Source organism: Mchenga conophoros, linkage group LG7 (genome assembly GCF_057382185.1).
Source record: "Mchenga conophoros isolate Kocher_MC1m ecotype Shallow Benthic linkage group LG7, M_conophoros_male_GT1.1, whole genome shotgun sequence".
Taxonomy (NCBI): Eukaryota; Metazoa; Chordata; class Actinopteri; order Cichliformes; family Cichlidae; genus Mchenga; species Mchenga conophoros.
Genome location: NC_140532.1, coordinates 45,396,176 through 45,415,487, shown reverse-complemented (window position 1 = coordinate 45,415,487; position 19,312 = coordinate 45,396,176). Strand labels below are relative to the sequence as shown.

Here is a 19,312-nt window from a genome sequence, read left to right as displayed (position 1 = left end):
ATTTCAGTACAGAAATAAGGATTTATTTACTAATTAAAAATCGAGACAATGAATGTGAAGGCTACACTTCATGTTGTTATTTAAATCAAGAGATTAAAGCAAATAAACCTGAAGCGAGGCAGCTTTCATATTAAGAAGCATGGACATCAGAAACAACCAAGTGCCCCACCTGTTCATGTGAGTCAGCGTCTGGTCAAAAGAGTGCTCTCCGATCCGTTTGTTTCCTGAGAGGTCACGACCCCCGCTGCCCGTGTAGGTGAACTCGTCTCCCCGGTCCTACCACAGATCACAGTGACCATAACATCACGAACAGCAGGCAAACGTGCAAGATTCACAATAAACTAGCACGGGGAGAGAAACATTATAGGACCCACCACTTCATCTTCAAAGCCTCCAGCCAGCACCAGCGAATAGGAGCCATCGTTACTGCGCCCGTGGATGCCGCCGACATGTGGCCTGTGAACCCCTGCCTCGCTCACCTGAGGGGGATACACGGAAGGAGAAACAGAAGTGCAGAGTGAGGCATGATTTTTCTTTAAATGTTCAAAATATATCTGATTATCATGCAATGTTAAAAAAACAATAACGCCAGCTAACCTGAACTCTAAACTTCCAAGTGGTACCAACAGGAACACCAGGAATGGGTCCATAGTGGTTTGAAGGAACAATAGTGCATTCTTTAGTACGCCCCACACAGGCCATACCCTGCAATTATATGAAGAAAGAACAAAGATGTGCACAAAAAAATACCAAAATGAGCACAAATGCCTTTATATTGCATTCGTTTAGCACAGCGGTCATGCAAATATCAAATGTACAGTAGCTTAATCAGCAGTTATATTTTAACAGCGATCAGCATCCCATTTAGGTGGCATATATGGTTCTTGAAAGTCAGAATGCAAGACAGCTTTTGCGAGGAAAAGCGTTTTATTTTAAGGGTTCTAAAATCGTGTTAATAAGAAAAGTCAAGTATAAATGCTGCATGACTCAGGGCGCATAAATGTGCCCAAACACACAAGCCAGGCTGTTTTCAATTAGTCCACCGAGAAAGGGAGCATTCTGGTAAAGAAAGGAGTTATTTTCCACTGGCAGTTCCAGGAAAGTGGCTAAGTCATGCTTAATGGCATTGTTCACATTACACACACCGCGGAGCAGAGCGTCAGAGAGACAGCAAGGCCAGGATGGAAACAGGCCATGAGAAGAATCTGAAGGGATTTTGAGGAAAATATTTAACAGCATGCTTAGATCAGATTCAAATTAAATAAGCAACTAAGTGAGCGGGAGAAGTCTCCCTGTCTCATTTTCTGTTTCAGCAGATACAAGGATGCAGTTGTTGCTTTGCCAAGTAGGAAGTTTAAATGCGACCTTCTAACGCCTTGAAAAAGTGAATGGAGCAAGTTCACACTCATTATAATAATCAAAACCCTTCATAATCAATAACACATCAATAGGCGATCGTCTAGCCTGTGATGAGAAAATGATGTCTGACACTTCATTCACTTTTTTTTTTTACCTCTCATTTACACAATGGTGCCATTTTTTTCTGTTGTTTTAGATTAAATTGTGAAGCAAAGCGGTGTGATTTGGAAAATAAATCTATAGCACAGAGCATCACTGCTAACTTTTTGTCTTTCACTTGAGCCGCAGCTACCAAACGCTGCTCAGAATATATAATTACATATTCTACTCATACATATTTATATATCCACAGCACTTAACAAATTTATTAGACCTTCACATAGTGTAAGGTTTGTGCCACAGCTGCCTTAAATTTAACAGTAGGCCTACTGGTAATTACCAAAAAAAATTTCTTTTTAATGTTTCTGTAATGGTTAATGCACCAGAATGTGCAAACCTTTTAATCAAAATGCTAGTTTTAGCTGACATATGATAAATTAATATATTTTAGATATTATATATGTAGTTCTGGTTGCATATACAAATTTACTGCACTAAAAAAAAAAAAAGCAAAAATATAGTAAAGCAGATTATTATTTTCTGACTATGAAGCCAAATTTGTGCATATATACTAATGTGCAAGTTGACTATATACACAACTCAATTGGCCATATTGTAAAAAAAAAAAAAAAAAAAGATCCTTCACTTTATTTATTGAAGTGTTTTGTGAATCAACACCTTTGACAAAGTGGCATTATAAACCAGGACATTAAGGCATCCAAAAATACTAATAATTGACTAATAACAACTGACTAATAGGCAAATATTTAAAAAAAAGACAAAAACATGAACAAATGTCGCTGATATATGCAGTGCACCAAACTGCAGTGACTCATCAGACCAGCCAAACAACAGCTAGCGTTAGCTCAGAGCGCCGGTAAATCACAGAGTGTGGAGGAGCAGCGGCAAAAAACAAACAGATCGTTGATTAGGATTGAGGATTAAACGTTCAACAGTTCACCGTCTGTAAGGTAACCACAGCGTATCTGCACCTGTGCTCCGTCACACCAGAGTAGAAATAAGACCTCCTTGCCACTACTAAAAAGTCAGTGACTGCTCTGTGATTGGATTGAATTTCTATTCTGTTGGATTGACTAAAATCACTCTCACACAGATCTGCGAAGGTTTACAAGTAATTGTCATTTCTACACAAAGACAGACTGCCAACACTAGGGCTGAACGATATATCGCATTTGCGATAATATCGCGACATGATCAAGTGCAATTTTCTAACCGCAAAGGCTGCGATTATACTCTGGACATGTCCAAATTCATGGGCTGCATCCTCCTGAGGCCGCATTTGTAGACCGATTACGTCACAGCGACGCGCCGAAGGCTGTCCAAATTACTACCATATCCCAGAATTCATAGCGCGGCCCAGCCAAACTCCAGTTTCCAGCAATGGCGGCCGCTACTAAGTTTTAAAATTACTCATACTAATCTTTCTGGGTCACAAAATAAACTTTTAACATATTTTCAGGCGAGAAAGTAGTTGTGTAAACATCAAATATCTGCTCGGTTTATCAAGATATCCCATATTTGCAAAAGTGCTTCGACGTTTTCAGAGGCGTCTGCTACCCACCAGCTCGACAGCTAGCCGGGAGCTCGAGGGTTACTGATGCGGCCGAGAACGGCACAACTCCCGGCACATCATTTTCAGATCACCGCGGAGTTTCGCTGCTCGGGTTAAACGTAATATATAAGTCACTTAGACAACCTAAAAATGTTATTGTTGGGCTTTTTTCAGTGTTTTGTTTGTTCGTGAGTAAATCGGTTTGGCTGAGATTAAAGTTATTAGATTAGATAAAATAAAACTATTAATCCCCCGGGTGGGTTCCTCCTTGGTTTTCACACAGCTGACTAAACGTCAAACAGAAAACTTATTAAACAGAAGTATGAGACAGTCGAGAATTTACACCAGTGTCTGGTTATATTTTAGATAGCAAGAAGCAGACGGCCGAGTTTATTAAACTCCACCGAGACAGCGGTGACGCTAATCAGAACTAGACCGTCCAATTTCACGCCTTTAAACTTTAAAGGCGTGTTTGTGTGTGTGTTTATACAATTGCTATTATGTTTGAACTTTATGTGTAATGTTACTGACTGCAGAGATCAGTAAGATGTGTGTATTTTTTATTTATTAGTTTTATTTATTTAATATTATTTTTTAATTGAATGACTGTCTAGTAGTTCACAGATGTCGAAAAACTGAGTGTGGTAAAGCCACTGATTTTGTTTATGTATATTTCTGCAATCTGCACATTGTACTGACTTTCATTTTAATGTTTACACCAGGGTTCCTTGTCAGCACTTTATGCTCAGATGTTTGTAAGCTAAAAATAAACTATTGTGTATGTTCAAATATACTGTTGTGATTGAAGAAGTTAAATAAAAATGTCAGTCATCAATTCATGCATCACCTCATGTCATCATAACAGAGGTCTGTCTTCCAGGAAAGAACAGTTTAAAATTAATGTAATATAGTATTGGCCATACTATATGATGTATTGCTTGTCTTTGTTTAATAATACAGAAGACAAAGACCTTAAAAAATAATCGCATATCGCATCGCAATCGCAATATTGGGGCAAAAAATCGCAATTAGATTATTTTCCATAATCGTTCAGCCCTAGCCAACACACAGTCTGAGAGAGTCTCAGATTGTAAATAATGAATGTGAATTTCTGCTTAATGCACAGTTCTGTGTATGTTGACAGTAACAGACTTGAAATTTTCACCAGTTTCTCTCAGTTACTAATCACATTACCACAAACAGATTGCGTGCAATTTAACCCCATTCAAAATTGCCTGACACCATGTTATTGTCGTTTCATTGCTGCTTTGCACCGAAGTTGCTTTGAAGACGGTAGCTGACCGTCCGTGAGTGGTGGCAGACCCGGTCCCCATCTTTGAAGAGTGTGACTATTGTTGCATCAGTGACTCACCCCAACTCAGCGGGTTTGGTGTGGAATGCGAGTCTTTTGGTGTACGAGAGGAGTAACCACAGTAGCATAAAAATTAATGCCTTTAGCAGCAGTAACCTTTATTTTCTCAGCTGTAAAGTGTGTAACCACGCTGCAGTGTAGTTGTTGCTAATAGTGAAAAAGCTGTGATAAACTTTCAAGTGAAACCAATCATGTCTGTTTAGACCGCTTGGCCATTTACAGTATTATCATCTGCCTGTTTTTGACATGACAATAAATTTTAAATTCAATATTAGAGACAAAATCAGTATATTGTGACTGAAAGACTGAATTTATAAAGTCACTTTGGGATGGCGGCATAAAGCTTAATAAATGCTTAACTTATAATACATTATATCTACTGCTTATTAAAAGGCTACTTTTGGCTGCTCCCTTTTATCCCAAGGGGTCTCCCCCAGCAGATGGATCTGCATGTTTGATTTAGCACAGGTTTTACACCGGATGTTCTTCCCGATGAAATGCTCCCATTTATCCGGGCGTAGGAACAGCACTGTGTAAGCTAGCTTGTGAGCCCCACTGAGGCTATGTGTGTGTCTCAAACCAGGAATCTTTGGTGTGTAAGGTGATTGTGTTAACCACAACACTATGGAGCCACATGTATGAGACGTTCAATAAAACCTTATAAATGGAGTATGTCTGTTACGTGAAAACTTAATTTGAAACAAGCTACTTTGTCTCTGATCAAACATAATGCAACATACACAACAGACAATAACTGACAGCAAACATGTAAAAAGTAAACTGAAGAAAAGGCAGCTTGGATTAAGTGAATGAAATACAACGATGTTTGCTTGCATGGCCTTAGCTTTCTTCTTATAGCAGTTTGTCGTAAGGTCATTGAGTAAACTGAAACGGTGTGAAGAAAAAAAACAATTGTGTCTCACTAAAACAAAAATAAAACCTTCACCTTAAAAACGTGAAAGCTACTGCACAAAACTACGTAAAACAACATAAAACTATACTGTAAATATATTTAATTTTAGTCTGGAGCGCTGCAGACCTCATGGCCTGTCTGGTGAGACTTTCATGCACATGCTTACAGAAACTCAGAGTGTCTAAAGTGTTTTGCTTTGTTAATTTCTTCTATCTCACTTATGACAAAGATCACAGCTATTATAATAATGAATAAAAAATTTAAGCTAACACCGAAGCTACTAAACTAAAACTAATTTTTTTTCAGACTTCAAAGACTAAACAAACTATCAAACTCACAACAGAAATGAACTGTAAGGAAACAAACATTAAAGTAAAGTAAGTCATGTTAAAACATTATGAACATTTCTATGTAAATATACTGTTTCCATTATAAAATGTACTACACTGGAAGCATAAATGTTCACCGTTAGTGTAGGAGCCATTCTTGGGTTAATACCTTATGTGGTCACTAGAGGTCACCTTTTTCTGTTTTGATTATGTAATATAAAGGTATTTAAGGTAGACGCACGTAATCGGCGTCAGGTGTGTCATTGAGAAGGCAAACAGTTTGTGATCGTTGCGCTGTTATGCTAAGTCGATACAGAATAAAGACCAAAAAGGACAAGATACATACTGCTGGATTTATTGGACTGTGAACTTAATTCATGCATACCAGTGACATCGCGTCACCCCCGTTAACGACCACCTCAGTGGCTTCAAGCGTAGGCTTAGCCTCTACAGTTAGTTCCTTCAGTGATCTGGTTATTCAGGTTTTGAGATGTAAAACGCCTCTTCTGTCTCTCATAGCCAATATGATGGAGTGAAGCACTTTTTAGTGTTTTGATAATAAAACAGAGAAAAGCCCTTCGAGAAAAAAACCCCCTGCTTTGTTATTGTTTTATTTGTATTTGTCTACATGGCCTTTGCTTCTTCAGGACAATATGAACTCTTCCCTCCAGCTTTCTATTGAAATTCACTTTCATTCTTACAGAGCAGCTGTCAGTCCACCTTTGCTGTATGTGTGCTTTAGGGTGCCCTTGGGTCTCACCTTTCCCCAGTCTCTTTGACTCTCGGTGGTTGCAGAAGGCATTTTGGCTTTCTTCTTGCTGGCTTTAAGCTTCTCGCCTGCCTTGACAACCTCACTGGTGTCATTCTTACAGGTTGGACAGTACCTGGCAAAATAAGAAGGAAACAATTTCCGTCAGTGCTTCCTAAAATTTTAGGCCAGCCTACAAATGCCTCTACTCTGGCTTTGTAAAATCAAAAAACTGCAGCAACAATGTTACAACTTAACATATATGGGATTTTTAAGACTGATAGCAACACCAATATTTGGGGATTTTAAAATTGTGATATATCCGCCGATATTTTTGTCTTTCAGACACGCAAAACTTAATTAGATTTTCATAACATTTGTCATTGATATTATTTTATGATATATGCGTGGCTTACACATTCACGTTCTGCCCAACTCTGCTTTGATCAGCTTCAACAAGTGTTGCCAACATGGAAACTGTGCCCTCTGATGAGGAAAGTATGCATCATCAACACTTACAACACAGTTAAAGAATATCTGTCCCGCCTCTTCTTTACTTATAAAATTATAATTGATCAGCTGCTGTAAATATTAATACCAATATATCCACAAATAGCTACTATTGGCTGATTATCTGACTTAAAACAAGGTGTTTTTTTTTAATGTACTGTTAGTATGTCTTCCTCCTACAGAAAAAATAAAAACAACATAATTTCTGTTTTCTAATTATAAGAAAATGTCTGGATAATGAGCTGCCAGCACTTAATTTCTCAAAGTGTGAGCCCAAGAAGCAGTACTAATGGGTTTCTTTGATTTACAACAGCAGCACTGCTTTGTAATGTAGAGAAGAAAAAAAACAGACATAAGTAGTTCGTGATATGCGAACAAAATTTCCTTGAACAGTTTTACACTAAAAGAAAAAGCAACAATATTGGGGTGGGTTTTTTTTAGGACTTTAATCCCATAGATTTAGTGGCCCAGCCAATTTAAGATCAAATTAGCCTTTATGCTCCCCGGGATCTAAAATGAGAGAGAGAGCCCTGAATTATATGAACAGAATTTGACAGTCATGTAAAATTTTAAAAAAAAAAAAAAGGTGCTAATAATGAAAAAAATTCTGATTTTTTTGTTTTGTTGTGTTTTTAAACAATGGGTCCACACACACAAAAAAGGGGACATTTTCTGTTATTTAACACAAAGTTCATGTTTCATAACTACAGGACGGTCAATAAGCAATGGTTACCAGATCTTTTTCCAGTTATAAAATTATTTACATATTTTATTTCTTAAAATTTAAGCACAAGAGTCGTACTGACATTTCTTTCATTAACTAAAGCAGCATTTCTTTATCATGTATAAAAACAGATATATTGTTGAAATTGCACTTTTCTTTCTTATATTGTGGTATCTCAGGGATCTGATCTAATCACTGATCTGACCTACAAACATCCAAGTGAACTGTATGTGGCCCATAATGTAAAATGCGTTTGACATCCCTGAGCTACAAGTTTTTTTTAGGTTTAGGAAACATAACGTAAAAGAATGAAATTTTTGTGGACGTTACGAAAATGCATCAAAAAGTTAAAAACGATAGATGAAGGGGTCTTGTTTTATTGTCGTTTACTTATACAAAGAACAACAGAAAAGCAGGCCGAGCTGTTCTCAAAGCATGCCTTACCAGAGCTCTTTGTAAACCTTAATTATTAAGAATTTCCATGATTTAATCTTTCTTAAGCTTTTTTCTAAATTCCCACACTGACAAAAAATTAAAAATGTTTATTTTCAAAGCCATTAGTATTATCTTCTCTCCGCACCAGATACAATCAGTACCTGAACTGTTTTTCCAATAATCTCTCAGAAACAGACAGAACCCAGAACGCAAGATAATGAAGCTTTGCGCCGTTTTAGAAAATGATGCCAAGAAGGCGTGGAGATCTGTTTGGCAGAAAGTCTTTCAAAGATTAGATTAACTCCCACCTGTGAGCGCATGGTTTCATTACTATATATTGATTTTACCCTCAATCACCGCTTAATTACTACACTAATACATTTCAGCCCACATTTAAACAGCACTCATCAGCCTTTTTTCCTGGTTAAATGACTGCGAGGCTCAAAATCTCGCAGCAAAATGTCGAGTGGCGCTCTCTCTCACCAGTCCTCGTCATCTGGGATGGTGGCCAGCGGTGGGTTGAGGCAGTAGATGTGGAACGCCATGTTGCACTCATCACACAGCAGCTGCATGTGAGCGTCCTGCTTCCCCCCGCACACGCAGCAGGAGCAGAAACGGCACTCTGCGTCAGGGTCGGCCTTGCAGTGCTTACACTCCGGACCACTCTTTCCTGCAGCATTCATAAATGCAAACACATGTATGAACAGAATGATAATATCATGGTATTCCTGCACTACATAACGACAAAGGATTGGCAGGCGTAGGTTTTGTAGGAGCACTGCAAGGGGACATGTTAAGCATGAGACACATGATTTTCTGCATTATGGTTATTAGGGCAACTTATTCCCAACTGTTTTTATTTAATATTACAAATGCTAGGTCAATCCACACACAGACATAATTTACTCTTCAGTCTTAAGTTGTCAGACTTCATTTTGTTCAAGTAACCTATCTATAATGTGTATTTGTCACATGTTCAAATCAATAATACATTCATTTATTTTGAATAACAGCTATTAGTGTTTCAGCTTGATATCTGCTCATTTCCCAAACGAGAATTTGTTTTCTGGGACGTTTTTTTATGCCAACTGTGCTATTGAAGCAGACTGAAAACAAGAAGGATGGGCTGCACTGTTATAAGACGAGTTGGGCATCAATCACACAGTCAGCAACCACCTGGCAACCTCTGGTCGAAAAATATGTATGTATTCCTTGGCTGGCTGGTAAGAGTTTACTAACTGTCGGTGGGTGAAATCGGTCACAAAGAGGCTTCTGCACAGAGGCTGTCTGCAAACACTTGCTAACTGACCACTGTGCGTGAAACCTGAAAAAAAAGTGCAACAAACCAGGAACACAGAATGTTCCCGTTCAAGGTAAAAAATGGCTCATTACCACTGAAACCGAGTTCTAAAAGGCACAACTTTTACTTTGAGCTGTGTTGCACTCTTCAAAGTTTCACTACTGCTTACAGAGTAGTTGGCAAATGTCTGCAGACAAGTTGGCGCATTCCAGACAAATTACAGGCAACCGTGGCAAACTGCTGGCAATCAAAGCGATGGCAAAGATGTTTTCATTGACATACTGTAATCTTCTTTGTGACCGATTTCACCTAACAACCACTTGCAACCAGTTGGGGGATACTCTTCCATGGTGACTGGTGGTTGCTAGGCAATCTCTAGACCTGAGGAAACTAGCAACAGCACATCTAAACTCAAAAAAAAGTGGCTGACAACTTGGTTGGTTTTCAGGCTTTTTAGCAAAATAACAATAATTTAACATCAGTCTTCCTTTTTTTCTTCTGACTGACACTAATAACTGTTGGTGATACAGTGGCTCTACAAACATTTTTCATGTTGTGAGGAAAAAAAAACAAAACATGTTGACTAAGAATAAAGACCCACTATAGAAAATGTTTTTATTTCTTCTTTTTTCTAACTAATTCCTCAGCTTTTTTTAATTTGTTAACTTTGGGAACAAATGTATGCCTTCTGAATACTGGTGCGCAAACTATTAACGGCAAGTTTGGTATTATTTTCAGTGCTCAGGATTGAGCTCGTTCATACGTTTAAACTGTCCGTCTGCAGCCGATAGTGCACGAGCTCCTGGTTTCTCCACTTGGTAGATTTCATCCAGAAAGTGAATTTTACAATCCCCAATCACATCTCCAGGACCCCTAAATGGAGAGCATGTGACATGGAAAGGAAAAAAAAAAAAAAAAGAGAGAGAGAGAGAAAAAACACAAGATTTTCCAAACTGATATTCTGATAAAGAAAATAAAACTAGCACTAATGCCTTCACACCTGAAAGCATCACCCTGAAATCTTGAAGGAAGATGCTCACCCGAGGAGGATATTGACTCTGAGCTCTTTATTAGTGCGGGAGGTTTGCTTGAGGGACACAATCTCTGCGTCGAACCAGAAGCCCCTTTCATCTGGTGTCTCCATGTTGTAGTTGACCATCACATGCATGCCCACCTCAAGCTGGTCCCACCGCAGCAGTGTCCTGGCACGTGGTCGCACATCCACCGGTCGCATTTCCACCACACCATTCTCTGGGTAGCTGAGGAGAGACAGATTAAGAGCATGGAATCTTTGTAACAGTTATATAACCCAATTTGTCTCAATGCTGTATGTAAGCTACTACAAATACTGAATATAGTGCTTGTGAAGTGAGCAGTTAACGTACAACTACAATATAAACCCATAGGTTAAATTAAAATGGGAAACTTCTCTATACAAACAGAAAAGGTCTTCACTTGAAATCTTAAACTTAAAATAATCACAGTTGTGATGTACCTTTGAGAAAAACGTAGAATCCCCAGAGGAAAGAAAAGATGGAATATGCAGCCATGTTTTTGGTACAAGCTGATGGACAAGCACTCCAAGTATTTCAAAGCACAATGGGTTAAGTCACAGACTGCTCCACTGATAACAAATAAAACTATTCCTATGAAAGAACGCGCAGATCTCAAGTCTACATGAACCTCCGAATACTGAAAGTCAAATACAGATAATACTGCACAATTCACATTCTTTTTTGTTGCAGAAAATCTTAATTCTACTTTTTTCTTTACATGTGAATTTAACCGTCTTTGTGTCCAGGGAGAAAATACAGTAGTCACAAATTGTGCAGTTTTTGTAATTTATGATGTCCTTGTGACACCACAGGTCTACTAATTTAAAATCAAATCTATTCATATATTGTAGCTTTTCAGAGAAGCATTTCTATAGGAGACATTTGCCCACAACATCTTTCTGACTGGTGATTTGAGAGAAGGATCATAATAGATTCTTACCACCATGATCTCGTGGCACATCTGCACAGAAAATCAATTCAATTCAGCAACCTTGGAACTGCAATTGGAATAACCTCTTACCACTTAACAACTGGACTGTTTTATTTCCAAGAGCTCATGTGTGACTGACAAATTACACATTATACTTTTCAGATATTTTCAGAAGACCTCCACTTGACGTGTTGTTTTCAGAAAAGAAAATGTCCATTACTCTCTACAGCAGCTTTATTATATTCTCTGGGCTCATTTAACCAAGTCATACACTTAACAAAACAAGAAAACTAGTGTGGTTGGACTGAGCTTTAGTCATCTATCAACACAGCACAGTTTCTGGGAAGCACTCCACCTTTTGCTACAGTCAGCAACAGCAGACAAAAGCAAAATTCATAGTTATGGCAGGATTAGGCTAAATAAAACAGAATCAATCAGAATCAGAATACTTTATTAAACTACATTTATTTTACCAAGCAATATAAACACTTTGTCGCATCTTAAACACGTCCAATAGATCCTCGCAAGACACTGACCTTTTCAAGCCAACTGTGGTTGGGCTACAAGCGCAAAGCTGGAAATTTGGCAAAAAAGGTTTGCTCATTATCACGATTCTGAGGAGAATCCAGCTACCTCACAAGGTGATAAACATCTACCAAAATTCTTAAACCCGTCTTTGTGTTAGTTCCAGGTACGAGAAGTTTCCAGGACCACATTTTTGGAATAGACACAAGCACACACTGATTCATGAGATGGAATAGACTGGCATTTATATAGCACTTTTCTTTTGCTACTCACCACTCAAAGCACTTTGCAGATTTTACCCTTTGACATACTCTCATCAGCCACTTCATTAGATAAATCTCAGTTGTGCTGGATTAGAACTGCTTTTGCCTTCAGAACTGTTTTAATTCTTCATGGCACAGTTTCAACAAGCGGCTGGAAACATTCCTCAGAGATTTTGGTCCGTATTGACATGATAGCGTCACACAGATGCTGCAGATTTGTTAGCCACATTCATGGTATGAATGTGGAGCTAAGTGTTACCAGCAACATCTGCCATCTCGGGTGTGTGTCCCTCTGCATTACCTCCCTTAATTTACCTTATTGCTGCAGTTACCGCTTTTACTTTAGAGTTAAAATAGTGTCTCTAATGTTGATTCAAAGTCAACGACTAGCCTGTTCTGCAGTGCTAGTCAGAGCTTTAAGAACTTGCCACTGAGCTTGCCTTGAATGCCCATGTCCGTCAGGACCGTGATGGTTGACTTCCCTGCAATATTTTATGCAGCCAACTTCAACTGTAAACTCATGGTCATGATCAATAAACCAGTTTAAAATGATGTGAATTTTATGACATGGCGCGCTATATTGGTGGAGGATGACGGATATACTGTGGTCATAAAGGGATGGTCAGCATTGATACTCCTGTAGGCTGTGGTGCCTCAACCACAACCAATCCAAGTTGGTACAAAGGTGTAGGAGTGTGTTTATGGGGATTTTTGACCATTCTTCCAGAAGCGCAATTGTGAGGTCAGACAATGATGTTGGGCGGGAAGGCCTGGCTCGTAATCTCCGCTCTAATTCATCCCAAAGGTCTTCTATCGCGTTGAGTTCAGGACCCTGTGCAGGCCAGTCAAGTTCTTCCACACAAAACTTACTCATCCATGTATTTTGGACCTTGGTTTGTAAACTGGTATGCAGTCATGTTGGAACAGGAAGACACCATTCCCAAACTCTTGCCACAAAGTTGGGAGAATGAAATTGTCCAAAATTGCTCGGTATGCTGAAACATTGAGAGTTCCTGCTTCAAACGCCAACTCTTGAAGAAGAAACCTACACCATATTCCCCCTCCACCAAACTACACTTGTCTGAAATGCAGTCAGACAAGTACCGTTCACCTGGCAACTACCAAACCAAATCTGTCCATCAGCTAGCCAGCTGGAGAAGTGTGATACATCACTCTAGAGAGTGACAAATCAGCAGTCCAGTGGCGGCACACTTTAAACCACTGCATCTCATTTGGGGATGTAAGGTAACGCAAGTGCTCAGCCACTGAAACCATTCCATGAAGCTCTCTAAACACTACTCTTGAGCTAATAGACCTCATGCACGAGAAAATGCTAACTTCCTGGTTTGAGACCGGATGTGGGGTTGTACATTTCCGGTAGCTTTACTTTGCGGTCAATCAGACCGAGAGCAGAAGAGCAGAAGGTGGAAACACTCACCACTGTTGTGTCATAAAAAAAATCTAATGATCAATTTTGACGTTTAAAGAGTTTAGATTGATCAGTTTTTTTCATCACTCAACACAAGCAGAACTGCATTACTGCATGCAGAAGACACATTGTCCACATTCAGAAGCACATCTCTGTATAGTAACTGGTCTTATGATTTAAACAGGCAAATGTTCAGCATTCAAACTACAGGTGAAGAATAGTCAAACTAGATGTTTCCCGTTATCTCGATATCAGCTAGTCAAGTGCAGACCCGCACAGCATGTTAACAAACCGTGAGAAAAAGCCAGAGGTGTGGACTCGAGTCACATGACTTGGACTCGAGTCAGACTCGAGTCATTAATTTTATGACTTTAGACTTGACTTGAAAAAATGTTCTAAGACTTGTGACTTGACTTGGACTTTTACACCAATGACCTGGGACTTGAATTGGACTTGAACCGGTTTACTTGAAAAGACTTGATATTTTACCCCAAATATAAAATTTAACATGCATATTATATAGAGATTGAAAATGTGACGTCATTCAGGGGTAAACCGCAAAGGATTCTGGGAACTCGTGGCAAGAGGTACTAGCGCAAGCAGGCTTTCAATTGAAATCAGTCACACAGCGATAAAAAGAAACACAAAAATGTCAAGAAGCTGTTGTATTATTAACTGCAATAGCCGGTCGCATGACAGCCACGGGAAGCCGACAGGTAAAGAGATCGGTTGTTATCGGATTACGTCATTGAAGAGAAATTGTTCGAGCCATGTTTCCGAAGTAACAAAGAGGCGACGGGTGGCCTGGATTGCAGCCATTCAAAGATCAAATATAACGTCCCAGAACACTCCAGCTCACAGGTTAGTCTGCTCCAAGCATTTACACGAAGGTCAGTGTTTTTTAGTAGTTAATACGTCATTTTCATAACATAATTGGTGATATAGGTTACAAGCAAGTCTGGCGCTGAACAGAAATTGTTGCACTATGCTCCTTTATTTATTATGCATAAATAGTGAATTGTCCTGACACAATATTGCGTTTCGCTTCTGTTATTATGGTACATTGACAAAAACATATACTTTTAATCACAGGATAAAACAGGTTTTTTGTATCACTAATTGCCCAGTACGATTACAGCATACAATATTGTTGTCACTGCTACATTTCTGTAACGCGTACCAGAAATTATTTCCACTACTAATTAATTACCGTTGAGCTCAAAGGTCCTATTAATAAACGGTTAAGGAATGTGTATTTATGAAGACGATTTGTGAGACTGGTAAACTTATGATAGGTACGATGGTCTTTCGTTCTACACGGTACATTTCAAGGTCCTGCACCCATCCGGCGGTAAACTGTACCTGGGCTTGTTGCAGTGACCTGAAGTTACTAAACTTCATGAGTGTATGCACTCACTCCAAGAACCGTATAATTATAAATATGCATATAAATATGCTACGATGAGATACCTGACTTCATCTAACTAGCAAATGTTTTCCAGGCTACGTTGGTGATACAGTTTTTTTTAATGTGTATGATATTTTTGTCATGCGATTTTAAAGCCGGTCCTACAACCGCATCCAAGAATAACATGCAGCTTATCTCAGAACTGTCGGTGAAAACTATTCTTGGAGATAGGTTTAATTGAGCTGCATTTTAAAGAGGTGCAATTTCACAATTTGTGTATATTTTCTAAGTTCACTATTTTGTCACGTGTTGAGAAAAACAGATTTTAAAATTACATGGTCTAATATTTACATTTAGCATAACTGCAACATGCTTTTTTCATATTTTTTTTAAAGATTCGAAAGGACTTGAAATTCAAAGTTTCAGACTTGTGACTTGACTCGGACTTTTACACCAGTGACTTGAGACTCGACTCTGACTTGCCTGACATTACTTGGGACTTGACTTGAGACTTGAGGATAAAGACTTGAGACTTACTTGAGACTTGCAAAACAATGACTTGGTCCCACCTCTGGAAAAAGCCACAGAAAAAATTAATGATTGCTGATAAGGGTTTCTATACATTAGTATTTACGAAGGGTATGTTGTGACTTACCTTCAAAATTACAGTGGTCCCTCGCTATAACGCGGTTCACCTTTCACCTCGCTTTTTCGCGGATTTTGTAGTGCAAGTTTGCATGCTTATTTTTACGTCACATTGTGTCCTGCGTCCTGATCGCTGCAGACGATCTCCTCCCTGACGTCTCTCCTGTACAGTACGGAATCGCTGCATCGATGCTAGCAGTGTGACTCTGACGAGCAGTACTGTATGTCCATGATGTCCACGAAACTTTTGCACCGTCAAAAAATAAAATTGGCTACTTGATTTCACCTATCGCTGGTTATTTTTAGAACATAACACCCGCGATAAACGAGGGACCACTGTTTACAGATACTGAGAACTATAACATTTGAATCCCTTTTCTCCTTTGCTCTGAGGCGGGGGAAAAATATCGAAAAGTCGATGAACATCATTTACAGATATATTGGGTAAATGCCCAAGACATCTATAGAAATGTAAATCGCTGCTTGATTCATTCATTTGCTTAACTTGTTTTGGACCGTAAACAAGGCGCGAATAGGACACCGGAAACAAAGCTCCCCACAGGAGTTCCCGCACCGGAAGTAGCATATGCTAACGTGCACATAGTCCCAGTGTATGTTTATTTTGATCTCAAGCAATTTGCCTTGATCATACCTACATTCACTAATTTGCTGCCAGATTTGCCCTGAACATGTGTACTAATGAAGTGGCCAGTTAATACGTTCTGTATTTTTCAATGAACGGGTATATTTTTATACATAAAGCGCACCGGATTAGAAGGGGCATTAAGCGAAACAAAATAGATAAGTCAAACTTTATTCAACCCATTCACAATAACTCTCAAAAGTTGTAACACATAAAATACAGAACAATGCACTCACTTTTCCCGTTCATTCCTCTTCCGCGAATCCAAATTCTTCTGGATCTTCTTTTCAGTGATCTTATTCTTGCAGCAGACGCGAGAAATGACCCGCTGTTCGTCGTGATCCTCTGGCAGTTGCTGCGAGATAGTAGTATTTGTGGAGATGGAGAAATTACGCCTTTTCATAAAACGGAAGCACCAAGAAGGACCTCCTTGAAAGTCGTCGAGCTTCATGTCTCGTGCTATTGCTGTTGCCTTTTGTCGAATAGAGGCTGTAGAGACGTGTCTACCTGCTGTTCTCTGTTCAATAACCCACTGTTCAATCGTGTCCTCTAATTGTGGCCATCTCTCTTTGTTCCCTCGGAAACTCTGTCTGGTCTCCTCTACTTGGCGCAGTTCATCTTCTTGCTTCCTCCATTTCCGTACCATTGATTCATTAATTCGGAATTCTCTTGAAGCTGCTCTATTCCCAAGTTGAATTGCGCGACTGATAGCCTTGAGTTTTAAACTCGCTTCGTAAGCATATCTCTTAACACGTGCCATTTTGGGGTCCACACACCTTTATGTTGAATCACAGTACGTGTTACTCCGCGAGGCTCCTGAACGGCATTATGGCTACGGTAGCCGTAATGCTCCAACAATCCATCAAGCGGCGCGGGTTCGTAGCTTACCAAAGTCGCGCAAAAACATTTTGACAAATTTTTGAGCGCCGTGTACCACATGAAATCGGTTCGAGATCAGTAAGCACAACCAGAATTGATACATAAGGCGCACTGTCGATTTTGAGAAAATTAAAAGATTTTAAGTGCACCTTACAGTTTGAAAGCTAAGGTAATCAGTGCTTTATTCGCTGTATACTTGGATTAATTATTTAACTTAATATGGACGTCTTTGAATTTTAGACGGTCATTGTCTGCAAAGTAGTCTTTACAAAGTATTTAAAATTAACTTAATCAAATATTTTCTTTAGGGTTGTGTTTAAATGTTCATTTAAAATCCTCAAAATGGACGACTGAACACAAAAAACGCTTAAGTCGAATACAACAGTTTTATATTTATTATATATATATTTCTTTCCAGATGTGCTTGTGGTGAAAACCATTTTTGGCCAAGAGGAAAAACATTAGCACATCCTGTATAATTTTAAATCTACCTCTGTTGCCAAATGGCGATTTAAACAAGTGAGAAATGGCTTCTTGTCTAGCAAACTCCCGGTGACTATAGGGAGGTTAATTGTGCAGGTTCTCTGCATGCCAATCATCATCAAGCTGTAAGGATCAGACCTAACTCAGGATAAACTGACAGCTTGTTTGCTTGCTTGCCAATAGCTGGGATTATGCGTACAGATGAACAATGTGTTTAACGGCATAATGGCCCACAGACTCGGTCCGTTCACAAACTGTGTGTGTGTGGGGGGGCTCATGTTGGAAGAAGTAGAGAATTGTGTGCATGAACGAGCAGTGCATGCGTGTGTTTCTCTGGAAAGCTGAGCCTAAAACTGACCACTGACTCAGAAATCAACAATGCCCCGTTGTGCTCAGCTAAAAATGCCAAGAACACCCAACATATTACAAATTTATTGTGGAAGATTTTATGCTGCTTTACTTACTTCTTGCTTTACTGTCTATTGATAAGCCTTTGGGGCCTATTTGAAGGCATTTTAAACTGACTGGAGAGAGCCCACAGAGACCAAAATGTAAGCTGTGGCACAGCTAGTGTGCTCCCAGGAAGTGGAGGCTGAGGCTCATTTATGGGATTTCCTCTTTTAGGCCCAGGGGATTACTGTGGTTTTAGAAAGAGTGGGGTGAATACAAGCAATAACACCCACCCCCAGACAAACATCAACATGCACATGCGTTACAAACACACATGTGAGAGAGGAATATCGTCTTTGGCTCTCAATGGGGTTTAAACAGGAAGCAGAGGCAGAAGTACCATAAATTGTAACTCAGTCCTCTGCATGTAAATATAAACAACAACAACTTTTGAGGACAGACAATCTGATTAACAGTGACGTCAACAGTCTAATACGATTCAGTTATTTTCATACGCTTGTAAACGGTAGCAGAATTACATCATGGGTGCACTACAATTAATTTAATGGGAAACATGACTGCACGCTGCCTCAGATGAATTAAAACAAGGCCACTGTCTCTGCATTCCATTGTGTTAAAAGCTTCAGAAAGACTTTGCTATTATTTTTGTTTGTTTGGTTTTTTTTCTATTTCTGGGGTCAGACAGGATTGGTTATTAAGTTTATTCACACAGACTGAAGATGGTGCACAAATGCAGACAGCTCCAGATTTGTATATGGACAGCAGATGCATTTTTTTTAGATATATGAATTCATTTTTTGTGTGATTCTGTTCAGTTTGGTCTCAGAGTGATTTGTGATGTAACCGCATAGTTACATATTTCAGGCTGCTCAGACGTCTGCACGGGGGTCACACTGACCCTCACAGCTGCAGAAATCATAGGTTCTGCTGCCATTACTGGTGCACACTGTACAATTACAAACTCTTTAAAACTGCACCGCTACAGCTGCAAACAAAACATCTTCTAATACCTCTTAAAACTTACAGCAATCATTTTTGTTTGGGGATACAGAACAATGACCCAAAGAACAGAAAATCGTAGGCATTGTTTTGTTGGACCGTTTAAGCACCGACAACAGCTGCCAGACTTTTTGGCAGCTATTCAGCAAAGACATCAGTACTCCATACAACAGGCATGGTTAATGGGTGGAGGCTATTCTCTTTAGATTCTGCTTTTAAGTACAATCCAACAGAGTACTGTCTTGCAGCCACTCTAATGCTCCCATTTTACCTGCATGG

General features: G+C 39.2%; 1 protein-coding gene across 3 annotated transcripts in view; it reads right to left on the bottom strand.

Annotated features, from left to right (window-relative positions):
• Positions 1 to 19,312, bottom strand: part of uhrf2 (ubiquitin like with PHD and ring finger domains 2) — a 45,764-nt gene that overhangs the window by 5,794 nt on the left and 20,658 nt on the right. For 2 of the 3 annotated variants that reach the window (XM_085279643.1, XM_085279641.1), the window contains exons 4-10: positions 10,403 to 10,621; positions 10,126 to 10,235; positions 8,546 to 8,732; positions 6,406 to 6,529; positions 598 to 705; positions 375 to 479; positions 170 to 276 (exon numbers count right to left, since the gene is read on the bottom strand). In XM_085279643.1, the coding sequence (XP_085135769.1) occupies positions 170 to 276; positions 375 to 479; positions 598 to 705; positions 6,406 to 6,529; positions 8,546 to 8,732; positions 10,126 to 10,235; positions 10,403 to 10,621 (960 nt within the window). Of the gene's footprint in view, positions 1 to 169; positions 277 to 374; positions 480 to 597; positions 706 to 6,405; positions 6,530 to 8,545; positions 8,733 to 10,125; positions 10,236 to 10,402; positions 10,622 to 16,497; positions 16,994 to 19,312 lie in introns of those variants that run through there. The other variant, XM_085279642.1, reaches the window with a different exon arrangement.